The sequence below is a fragment of the Sitophilus oryzae genome, unplaced genomic scaffold (assembly GCF_002938485.1).
Source record: "Sitophilus oryzae breed Bouriz unplaced genomic scaffold, Soryzae_2.0 scaffold_1614_pilon_pilon, whole genome shotgun sequence".
Classification (NCBI taxonomy): Eukaryota; Metazoa; Arthropoda; class Insecta; order Coleoptera; family Curculionidae; genus Sitophilus; species Sitophilus oryzae.
Window position 1 is genome coordinate 548,001 of NW_022146297.1, and position 13,452 is coordinate 561,452.

The following is a 13,452-nucleotide window of genomic DNA, read 5'->3' on the forward strand; positions in this document are numbered from 1 at the left end:
CCGACAGCGATTTATTGCGAACAAATTGGTTAAATAAACAGGAGCTATTTGCTTTTCGACGGCTCGACCCACCCACAAGAGCTGAAAAAAAGCAAATTTGATTTATATGAAAGAAAGAATAAGAGAATGATTAGTTTTTGATATCGTAGAAATCTAATATTTTGTAAAAGGCTGTTCTGAGTAACGTTGTTCTGAGCATGTTTCACATATTTCCACTGATTAAAAAGACATGGAATTCGCATATGATACAGGAAATATCCGAATTCAGGCCGTTTTACATTGACCTAAGGCATACCAAAAGTTCATTTCGTTGTTAGGAACTAAAAATTTCCTAGGCCGTACTGTAGTATGGACTGATACTTTTTAGAACAAACTAGATTGTCCTAATTGTGTTAGGACATCTCAGATCTAACATGCTTTATAAAAAAAATATATCTGAAGACTAGAAGTCACAATATTTTATAATTTAAATAATAAAATTATGACGCCAAGTTAGTATTGGAAAATGGGAGATTTTAAATTTATCTGTATTTTTTGTTGTTACATTATAGAAAATTTTTTGAAAGCGAAAAGGGGTAAAGATTTTTCATAAAACCACTATTTTTAAATGACATCAAAGTTACATATAAATCTATATATTATCTCAATTTTGATATTTTTAATATTTTTACCTAAAAAAGAACACAGTTGCTAAATGTAAATATGGTTTAAGTATAAAACAAAAGGTGCATTTTTTCGTTAATAGATAGTAACTAAACAACAAAAGAGTAACTAATTTATTTGTTTCGGCAAGAATTACTTTAAAATATTTAACTCATCATCTCATCAATTAAATCAATATCAATTAATCAAATAAATAAAAAGTATGTCATTGTCACAAAGACCTCTTTTTAAATTTTCAAACTTATTTCTTCGATTTTTAGAGATCATGTGCCATGGTAAGAGATTCGTGTAGAGTTTTCAGTGTTAACTGTAATAACATCACTTAAATCCCTCTATTGATCATTTGTGACCTGACAAGGTTTCAGATATCCTTTCCAACGTTTTCTTGATAAAAGTCTGTTTCCACTTTGAGTGTGCAATATTTTATAACATGTCTTAAGGTGCGTTCACACCGGCTGCGCCGCGCAGGACTTTTTTTCAACATGTACTTTTGAAATGTATTTTTTTAGCGCGCACAAAAGTATATGTTAAAAAAAATATTTGGCGCGGCGCGACGCGGAGCGGCGCAGCCGGTGTGAACGCACCTTTAAAGCAACACGAAATGTAGAATCAGCAGTAATTATATTACTCTCATGGTAAATTTACTTATTCATTGTAAATTTATCTTTTAAAATCGTCAACTTCATGTACAATTACTATGTATGTATAGTAACAATAAATAAAAACATATTTACTATAGTAAAATTACAAACCTGACTTCGTTTCATTTATTTACATTTCATATAATTTCACAATCGCTTACCATATTCGTATATATGTATGTAACTTTTCGCAATTTTTTTAAATTATCTTGAATTAAAATTTTGGCAGTTTTCATTGATTTCATGGACGATAGGATAATGGAAAAGGTATATAATTTGAGAACTAATACACGTATTAAATAAATTGCCTTCTGAAAATATCCAATGTAAAAAAAATAAATTGCTTTAAATTTGTAAAATACCAACGAACATATTTCAATATTTTGATCGTCTCTAATAAAGTTGTTTTTAAAATATATTGACATAATTTAAAAGCGGGTCATATATTATTCTTTCACTTGAAAAACATAAAGATATTTATCTTGCTTTTCAAGTGACATTAACATATTTTTAAAAAACAGCTCCTGTATTTTGAGAGGCCCAAAATAAACCGACGGTACGTGACTTTAAGGTAAATATATAAAAGTTTCAATGGCCATAGCTCTGGTTTAAATAGACAAATTTGACCTTCTTTCCTATTTTTTCTTCTTCATGTCATATATACAGGGTAGTCAACCTGTTCCTGTGAAATAACAGCATTCTTCTTCTATTTGCACTAATATGTATTGTTCTCATATCATTGTATACAGGGTGTTCCTATTTGCCGTCTATCAACTTTTGATGTTTCTTACGTCAAAACTAACTGTCACAGTGACACGTGCCGTACACGGTAAAGTTGGCATTGGTCCAATCAGGGCCAGTCAACTGAGATATATGACCTTGAACGATCTGTTTTTGGGGTAGTAATTTCCTGGGGCACTAGATGGCGTATTTTTATTTTAATTTTTATAGTTGCTTAAAAATTGCGTACAAAATTGTTTTTGGTTTGGTTGTAAATCCTAAAAATTAGTTATAATCCTAAAAATAAATCTTTGTTTTTTACCATTTGACTTGTTTGCCAACTTGGGACCAATCAGATGACTGCACATTATTTTGTAGAAATCTGATTGGCTCTAACCGGCGAACAAGTCAATACGTTTTGCTTAAAAATAAATGGCATCTATTTAAATTTGCCGCCACCTTTGTTACTTTCCTGGGCGGCTAGAAGGCGCCACTTCAATATACCTACAGATTACAGATTTCTTTACAAATTTGAAACCGTTTTGAAACTAAAAAATGCATGGGAGTTAGCGTTCTTCTTTAGTGTGTTCTGTGGGTCCAATATATCGACATGCCAAATTTCACTTAAATCGGAAGTGTTTTTTGATTTGATTCATTGATGGGGTTTCGTAGTGCACGAAACGTTGCCAAAATATCATGAAGAGATGGGGCTCTTCGATCCCCATCTACATTCCGAGTTTTAGCCCCCTAGCTCACATAGGTAGTTACGACGCTCTAAGATCAAAAAGTCAACGTTACCACTTTCCCTCTTGCGTCTCCTGTGTCACGGCCTTCAATTTTTACACCCATCGCGCGTAAAGAAGTTTCACTTCAAAATTTACCAAAAAATCTTTTTTCCACAATAAGTCTTATGTTATTACATATATATTTATCAAATTTGATACACATCTTCTATGCATCAAAATACCCTTTTTAATGTATAAACATGTTATATAATTATTTTAACAAGTTGGACGCCACTGGATTTTATGAATTTTTGATTAAATATTTTTGAATAAAAAAAATGATACTATAATAACGTATAATGAAGTAGCTATTTATGTAACAAGTTGCGAAATGAATGTGTTTTAAGCACGAGACACAAAATTAAATAAAGCCGAGTTGGACAATGCGTCGAGTGCTTAAAACAATTCTTTCGCAACGAATTTCATACAAGATTTTTTGTGAAAGCGGATAATTTGAGATTTTCATGCTATTATTATTATTTATTTTTAAACATTTTTTAAAATGTTTTGGTAATCGGTTTCTAAGGCATTGTTTATGCATGGTTTAATGACAAAGTTCTGGTTCAAACGTCGCCGTATTTCCTACAAAATTTTGTGAAAAAATGAGTGATAATGACGAGTCTTTGGATATTCAACAAGCTGCTGAAACTGCGCTATCCACGTTAGTGCCCGAAAAGTCGAAAAACTTATACGAGACCACCTACAACAACTTTAAAACCTGGGTCAAAGAAAAACATGTTGAAAATTTCACAGAAAAGGTATTGCTAGCCTATTTCCTGAAGTTATCCACCACCTTAAAGCCGTCAATTTTGTGGAGTAAATATTCGATGCTCCGCACAATGATTTAGCTGAACCGAAACGTAGATATTAGCAAATTCACAAACCTTATTGTATTTTTAAAAAGAAAATCTTCCGGATATCAGACAAAGAAATCAAAAGTATTTATAAAACTGGAAATTGAACGCTTTATGAAAGAAGCCGATGACAAAGAATTCCTGTTATCTAAAGTTGCCTTAATCGTTGGAGTATTTGGAGCATGTAGGAGGAAAGAAATCACGTTTTTGATCGTAGATGCCATTAAAGATTGTCATTTCAGTCATTTATTAGTGTGAAGATTCCGAATAAAAAACTCATTTTCCAAGAGTGTTTACGATTACTGAGGGACCAATAGATAATATCAATTTCTTACATGTATTTCGTCAGTACGCAAAACTTGGACTAATCAATGTGACACATCAGCCATTTTTCTTGACGTATCGAAAAAATCAATGTGTACCCTGCCAGTTGGAATCAATACAATTGGAGGTATGCCAAAAAAGATAGCGGAGATTCTTGGACTCTCCAACGCCATTGAATACACTGGTCATTGTTACCGGGGCAGCTCTGCAATAATGCTGGCAGATTCAGGAGCGGACATAACAGTTTTAAAGCGATATGGAGGTTGGCGATCAAGCTCGGTTGCTGAAGGTTACATTAAAAATTCAATTGAACAGGAAAACCGGAATAGCAAAAAGAATTATGGGACAGAAAGATACGCCAAATAAGAAATTAAAAGCAGTTCACGTAGAAGCAGAAGCCAGCAGCATTGCTAGTACAAGAAATTTACTTATTCCGACTCCTACAACTTGTATTTCTCTTAGAGACGAAAAGTTGGATGCCTCTTGTATTCACTTTAATAATTAACGTTTCAATTTTTACTTTTAGGCACTAGTGCCTAAATCAGTGTCACTTTTAGATGCTAGTGCCTAAAAGAATGTCATTTCGAATCTCAAATAAATATCAAAAACTGTCAATTTCGAAACGCGCTCACAAAAAATTAATAATAATATTTTAGTTAGTATTTTCATATAAATTACTAATATTAGTAAAGGTTAGTATTTACAATGAGATTAAAAATCAAAAATGCAGATTGAAAAACCTAAGACTAATTTTTGGAATGAAAAGCTGTTAAAGCAAAAAGTAAAGTATTTGAGTTAATGACAATTTTACTGTAAATAAGAAAATTATATGTATTACTTCAGTAAATAAATTTTTACATTGTAATAAAAGCCGATGAAAAGCTAAACAAATCTCGTTCAGCCGATTGTTTATAAAACTAATACGTTAATGCTTTTATAAACAGCATTTAAGGTAATGCTGAAATAATCTCCCGGTTAACTGCAAATCCATTTTATCCATAGATTTAACTGCGACTCAACTTCCGAAATTGTAATCGAGTTATAATAGATAGAAAATATTTATATTACGCGGAACAGCGGTGACTCATTTTATGTTAAATTAGTTTCAGGTTTAATTTCAATCCCAGAAAATAATTATCCATTTCTTGAATAAATAAAGAATATTTTGATTAAGTATTTTTGATGATATTTTCATTTTAATCTACTCATGTTAATTCATTTTATTATAGACTTTTGATATTGCTTTAGCGCTTTGTTAATGCTACAGATAATATAGTTTTGTGTTTATTATTACCTTATTGTCGTCATTACATTTTGGATTGTTTTATATTATATTATTATTTTGTTTGAGTTCTATATTTAAAGGCCGATTTAAAGTGCTTTAACTGCATTTATGAAATACAGTTAAATTTATACGTATGTGTAGATGTGGATATTGTGGATATAACACTAGTATACCGGGTGGTGCATCGCCGCTGGAAATATAGGAAATCCCATGCAATTTGTGAACTCCCGAAATATTGGCTCTTCTGTTGATTTTGACAGCGAAGTCGTAAATAGGTTTTCTGAGTATGCTGAACACAACTAAAACTAACTTAGTAGGCTGAATACTAGAACTAGTACAACTTAGTATGCTGAATAATGAATACACAAGCCGATTAACGTAGACAGCACAATAAATTACATTTGACAATGATAAAATCATAGGTTGACAAATTAAGGTATCTTACATTTGCCTTGTTTTACCTTGTTACCTCTTCAGTTTTAATTTAAAAATAGTTGCAGTTTTTCTTAAATTAGTTAAAATCGGTTTGTCCAAAGTTGCTCAAATTTGGCATGTATATTTAGCAAACACAGTCCTTTAAAAAACATATGTATGACTTAGCTAATAGGGATGAATAGGGAAGCCAATAATCACTATAGGGAAGCCAATATTTGGACAGTCCAAAATTTGCAAGGGATTTTCTGTTTCCAACGACGCGACGGTGCACCACCCGCTATAGATTTAAGTGAAGAAGGCTCAATGATTTTTTACTGTTAGATTGGTTTACAGTAAAGAGAAAAAGCAACTTTTTATTTTGTCCGCAGTGTGGGCCGAGACCGGTGACTTTAGAGATGCGCACTCCACTGGTTCCATGACACCCTCCAGTTCGACGAATATGGATCACCCCCAACTGCCTTTCCCTGCCACTGTCAGGAGTAGGACACGTGATCGAAAAGGTAACAGAAAACAATTAATTAATCAACATTTCAAATAATAAACAAAAAAATCTCTTTTCATAATGCAATAAATCAATAAATAATACACTACAAAGTTAGAAATTTACATACATTGGACAATTTGCATACATCTTTAAATTACTTGAAATATCGTCTAGGTATTTCTATTGAATATTTTTTCTTTGAAAGTTATCAGCAAAAGTATATTTTCAAAATTTCTAAAAATGTACTAGCAGGGGCGCCGACCTTAGGTGCCGACCGTGGGTGCTCTAGCACCCACGAGAAGAAAACAGTGGGTGTGGAGCACCCACGAACATAAGCTTAACATAAGATTCTGAACCGTCCTAAAGCTCCGTCCTAGAAAGCTGCCAGATAATGTTCAGAATCGGTAACAAAAAACCTGAAGTATGTTTGGTTTATTTATTTTCAAGAATTTTTAGTTTTGATGGATACATTTGTCGATCAAAACCTTAAGCTGTCCAATCCCGAATATCCTGCCACACATCACTTAAGGAACCTATGTGCCAAATTTTATTTATTACTATATAGATAACCTTTACCCTTATTTTCAGCTAATGAATATTAAGAGACAAATAATAAAAATAAAATCTAAATTATAAATTTCATGGCTATAAATAGCATATATATGCATCTAGAAATTCTGACTTTCAAACATCCACTTCGACTAGTATTTTCATATCCAATTGTCTAGTATTAAAGTCCGAATATACATTTTCCCTGGGTTTGACCGGGAATTTGCTTATAAATGTGAACAACTGGCTACGTCGCTTCACATCGCGTGGCCGTGGTCTGGCTCCAAATTCGTTCGTTTTAAAAATATTATTAGATTTGGCTATAGGCGCCCTCTGTGTCATTAATAGGGAACTGTCTCATCGAAAACATGCTGTTCCGTAAGCAATGGCCATCTGGATTATGTGTTATCTGTGATATTACATATATTATGTAAAAAAGTGTTAAATACAACAAATGTAACAATCTGGAAATTTATTACATTTTTACTTATATCTGATGAGCACCCACGAGGTTTTATACTGTTTTATAAAACCCGGCAAATATAATTGACTGTTTTAATCGTGCGAACGCGCTCACATAACCACGTGACCAAAACCGGGGCAAGTTGTGACGTCAGCTCGCGGACGGCCCTTTGCCGTTTAGATGCAGTTAGGCGGCTAATGAGTGAATTTGTATTGTATTTTAAGTTAAAAGGTTAGAACAATATGAAACTAGGGATTCTACAAGCTCAGAGTGACAATTTGCCAAGAACTGACTCTATTATGTTGAACTATATCGGACAAAATTCCGACTTTTTGATGATATGTCTCATTTAACATTTTCAGTTGAAAATAAAATTCAAGACGGGTGGCTAAGAAGCAAAACGATGAATTGAAAGTCTAAAGGGGCGTCCAGACCAGATGAGCGAGCAGTAACGAGCGCGAGGAAACATTTATTCAAATTCGCTCATGATTTCTGCTGCTGTCGAGCACATGATCAGCTTCCGTCCAGACCTAGCGATTATTTGTATGTTCGGCGTTGATCGGTGTGTGGCACTTCATGTTCACAATGTCGGAAAAAAAATATTGCTTGTGCGTCTTTCATTGTATTTTATAAATTTTTGAAGCGTCAAAAGAGAAAACGACTGCAGAGGAGATGGTGGAACATAACTCTTTTTAAAAATCGAGTTTTTCATGGTGGTACAATTTACTAAACGATGTTGAAACAGAAGATTCTGGAAAATTTAAGAACTTTTGTCGCATGTCACTTACAGATTTTAATACCATATTAGATTTAATTGACATAAAAATAATGAAAAGTGATACCAATTACCGAAAAGCAATTTCACCTAGAGAAAGGCTAGCTATAACCTTACGGGTTTTGGCTATTTTTGTACTCATCTATTAGTTCTAAAACAACTTCATTCGGCCATTCCATTTTTGATATTCGATCGCAAACGTGGTAAACAAAATCCCGTCCAAACCAAACGTGCAACAGCGCGAATTTTCTTTGATGTACCGACACGGCGTGGAACAGCGTCGAGCGCGAGCAAGCAATCATTCGCTTGCTCGCAGAGCCGTCCACACCAGTAAAGCGTTCCCATAGAACATACCCGAATTCTTGCTCGCTCCTGCTGCTCATCCGGTCTGGACGCCCCTTAAGAGTCTTGTCGGTTTATAGCTTGCGCACATTGTAGCGATAAGAATACATCTTTCTTATTTGCTTTACATCATTTTCGTCTAATGTCTTCAGATTTTGCCACAGATAAATTATTTAGAGCTGATCGTTTTAAACATTAGTATTATCTCACAAATGTGATGTAAGGAATATAAATTTTAAAACATTCGAAAATATGCGATGCGTATGGGAATTTTCATTTATTTATTAAAAAAATATTATATAGAAAATTATAGATACTACAATTATTAAAGGTTTTGTTTTAAAGATATATACAGGGTGGTCCGAACTGTATTCCGGAAACTTCGGTAGCATATTCTGCAGATAAAAATAAGTAAAGAAGTTCGTATAAATGTATGTCCTAAAATGCGTAGTTTCAGAGATACAGGGTGTAGAAGTTTCATTTTTATTTCGATTTTTTCCAAATAATTTCTGAAGTAACGTCAATATTTGGATGAAAATTGATGTCTAGGAGTTTTTTGATATGAGAAATTTGATTTTGATGTCAACATGACTCCTACTGGTAGAGGGCGCCACCTACATGTGTTTTAACTGTTTTGAAGCGTAATAACTTTTTGTCCGTACCCGTATAAAACTACTGAAGGAAAAAATAAACATCTCTGTGACTTTCTACGTAAAAAATATCTCTTTGTAAAAATCGCTACGAGCAACCGTTATATTTAGAATGGAAATAGTCAATACATGTCATTATTGACGAAAAATAAACGTTTGAGTAGATACTTATTTCACTAAAATAATAAATTTGGGAAATTTTTATTTTTTTTTAATTTTTCTGCAAAAAATGATGATAAAACAGTTTCTGTTGAACTTTTGGCACAAAAACTTTCAAATCTATGATCTCAGTGTAGTAACAATTTAGTCAACATGTTTAATTTAAATCAATGAGACATGTATTGATAATTTCGAATCCAAATATCTCGAAAACCAATACTCGTAGCAATTTTTTCCAAGAGATATTTTTTACGTAAAAGACGTCGTAAATGTATATTTTTTTACTCAGTAGTTTTATACAGGTACGGACGAAAAGTTATTACTGTTCAAACCAGTTAAAAAATATATAGGTGGCGCCCTTTACTAGTAGGAGTCATATTGACATAAAAATCAAATTTCTCATGTGAAAGAACTCCCAGATACCAATTTTCATTCAAATATTGACGTTACTGTAGAAATTATTTGGAAAAAATCGAAATAAAAATGAAACTTCTACACCCTGTATCTCCGAAAGTAAGCATTTTAGGACATAAATTTATACAAACTTTTTTACTTATTTTTATCTGCAGAATATGCTGCCGAAGTTTCCGGAATACAGTTCGGATCACCCTGTATACAGGGTGATCCGATACCACATACATCCACAATAATTTAAAAATAAAAGAAATATATGTAACTAAAGGAACTTTATTAAATTATACTAATTAATAAAATGTTTACATAATCCAATGTTCACAGCCAACAATACCCCAAATGATTGTAAAATTCGCGCCTCAATAAAAACTGTTAAGAGGAGAATCTTTAGCATTCCACAGAAATTGACAGAACACAGTACAGATTGACAGAACACAATACTGTGTAAGCGCTCGGTTATTCGTATGCGTTGTCGCCGTCCGCTATGTGACGTCACATCAGTTTCGAGCTGTGATCCACATTACGGTGGGCGGAGCCAGGCTTAAATAAATAATTACTGCATTTCTAGAGACGGTATGTTATTTTTTTTCAAACATCATTGGCATCACTACTTCATAATCTAACCTCTGGTAATAATTTAAAAAAATGTGCAAATTCTCCATATTAAATTAAATTAATTTCTGTAAAGAGAACACTAAATTGCAGACGTGAAATTATAATAAGTTAGGTTATAAGTTAAATTTCGTTTTTTTTTCAGTACACATCAAATTCATCAGATAAGGCGTGAGTGTATAAACGATCCGTCCATGTTTATTTCACGTTTTTATCGCTACCAAACGTTTCGTCTCTTTTCAGCAAACATATTCAGTCCGATAGACGAGATAATTTGTCCTACTGATAAAGATATCGCACATATCTCTCTTTTGACTAGAACCCGCCCAGATCAATCATTATTTTTTTTCGTTGACGGCAACCAATGATGTGGAGATAGGCTCTTGAATCGGCCCTTTCACCTGTTCGATATTAAAAACAACAAAAATAACTATATCTAAAGATAATATTATTATTTAAGCTGTTGAATGGAGGTATCTGTTTTATTGATAACTTTTAGTAGCATGGCAATAAGTATCTATTGTTGAGAGATTTAGTTTTGCCGCCACCCTCAACTTTAAATCATTTTTGTTTAGTCGCGATAAATAAATTACACAATTTTTACTGTTGATATAACTAAAATTAATTACCCAATAATACTCACATTTTTATTGTAAGCTGCAAGCTCACAGAAAACTTTTTTTAGTTAAAACTTATTTTTTGAGAGCTGATTTAAGACTTAAGTAAAGTTAGAGCTGACTTAAGACTTTGTGACATAAGTAAGTGTATCTATTACCTCTCCAAATGATTTGTGATTTTACTAATTATTCAGGAATAGAAAAAGACGTAGGAAAGTCATTAGGGTACAAACATAGTGAGGCATCTCAATGCGATGCTCGCCGCGATGCATCCTACGCGCACGTTTTAAGCACTGTTTTAAAACGGCGAGTAAGTGCGCGTAGGTTGCATCGCTGTGAGCATCGCGTCGAAATGCCTCACTATGTAGATTCCCTGAAAAGATTTAAATATTTTAAAAGGTGAAGTTTTTTTTACTTGAAATCACTTATAAAAAAACATTCAGTATAGAAGTCTCCCTAAACACAAAATCATAAACATTTCTCTGCGGAAATGCATCATTCTCTTTTTTCCGACTTTAGAATAACTGAAATCAGTTACATGAAAACGTATTCCTGCGGTACATTCTAAACACTTTTCTTGTGTAGGTATGAACTTAATCTAGTAGATTAATTTAGACATCATGTACTGAAAAAAAACGAAAATAAACAAAAATGTACCAACAAACCAAATCAAACTAAAACAAACCTAACCAAAGCAATCAAAACACGCTCTAAGTAAAAACGCGTCTGTTTATTAAATTCCATTGCCGAGTACTTCTCAAATCTTGCTATATTTTACAATAGGTTATCAATAAATAAAACTGGCACACTTCTACAATTCTGCAAGAAGTTTTTTGCGTGTTTATGTTTAGAAAAATTTCTAGAATGAAAAACAGAAACGTGTTTTCGTGTGACTGGTTTCAGCTATTCTAAAGTTGAAAAACTGAAAATTATGCATTTCCTCAGAAAAATTTTCGTGACTTTCTATTTGGAAACGCTTCCAAGTACTAAATAAATATTTTTTTCTTACATAACTGATTTTAGCTAAAGTAGCCCTGATTTCAGCCCTGATTTCAGTAATTTTAAAGTGCATTTCCGCAGATCAATTTTTGGGACATGCTATTCAAAACGGCTTCCAAATACTAAATAAACAAATATTTCTTACATAACTGATTCCAAGTAAACGAACCTTGAGCCCTTTTAAAATATTTAAGTATTTTTATAAAAGATTTAAGTTAAGTCATATATTTTGGAGATAAATTTTTACCAGCGGCATTCAACTCTCAGGCCGCAGCCCAATATCAGATCAAAAACACAAAAGCGTACCTTATTATTCCCAAATCGTTAGCTTATGCCATCCATCACATATTGCAAGGTGGTCAAAACATAGTGATATAACATCATTATGACTTCATATCTACCTAGAATCCTCTAGCAATAACAATAAACCTGTAAAGAGAAGTAAAGTTATTAATTTTATTATAAAAAGACAAGAAGGGGCAATCAAACATGCAAAAAAGATTGCTTTAAACTGCAAATTTTAATAATCTTTTTTCGTACAATAAAATCCACCAGCAGACAAACACCTTTACAAAAGGTCCAAAAGGTTGATACCTTGAATAGAAAAACGAAGAAAGATATATCGCTATTACCCGCTTGAAGGTGATAACCGTAGACACGTATTTCTGCCTTAAGACCATCCTCAGGACAGCCAGAAGATTATAACATGGAGAAGAAAAAAGAATATAAGAAGTAAATGGGAGCCTAAAGCCCCAATGTCCAGCATACTTAAATCTAGAGTCGTCCAGGATTGTGGGCTTCATCCAGGACAACTGCGGAGGTAAATAGCAAAGAACAACTTAGCTGAGTAACAACATAAAAAAGAAGAAATATTATTGCGGGCAATTATATAAAAAAGGAAGAAAGAAATATGGGTATAGACCATTAGAAAGTCATAATCGCAGCATTCTTGCTATGGCCTCCATCAGTACGCCGTATCTATATAAGCTATCACAACTGGAAATGAGGAAAAATAATATAAGAATCAAACCGTCAATTTGCTGCCTGCCTTTGCTGGTGCCCAGTCACATACAGTTTATCTTCAGTTTTGGGATTGTCAGTTTTTTAACTGCAGGAAAACTGTATATACTTTCACTACACACCCAAACATATTTTCAGTTTTAATGGAATGATCTTTCTGACAGTCTGAATGACTGATGAGTCTCTGAAGTGAAAAATGTTTTTAAATAATAACGCTAGGAAAAAAGCCAGCGGCACTTGTGCTTTTGTTATTGCAAGAGCCAAATACAAAACCAAAAAAACATTTCTAGGTGAAAGATTGGTTGTTACAGCATGATATATTATCTCATATGAAGCTGGTGCAAAAATTAAGAACTGTGCAAGAGAGATGATCCTAAAAACTACGCCAGAATACACGAAACATGTTTAATGAACTTTTAAAGATGGTTAACCCTCAATGTCAAAGAAAAAGGCAAAAATGAGGAAAGCAATCACAGCCGAAGTTTATTTTTTTTCTTTAGAGAACCAATAGTAGCATTTGTATCAACCGTTTTATAAAATTTCAGCAATTTTTCATGTCTGTTTGATTTTACTTTTAATGTTTCACAGATAGGGCATAGGGCAATTGTATATACAAACGAATAAAATCGGTTTAAGAAGTTGCATTATTACTTAAATCGTT

General features: G+C 33.0%; 1 protein-coding gene across 2 annotated transcripts in view; it reads left to right on the forward strand.

Annotated features, from left to right (window-relative positions):
- The window catches only part of LOC115880060 (pituitary homeobox homolog Ptx1), a 139,780-nt gene that overhangs the window by 73,054 nt on the left and 53,274 nt on the right, over positions 1 to 13,452 (forward strand). For both annotated transcript variants that reach the window (XM_030897182.1, XM_030897183.1), the window contains exon 3: positions 6,076 to 6,207. In XM_030897182.1, the coding sequence (XP_030753042.1) occupies positions 6,076 to 6,207 (132 nt within the window). The remainder of the gene's footprint in view (positions 1 to 6,075; positions 6,208 to 13,452) is intronic.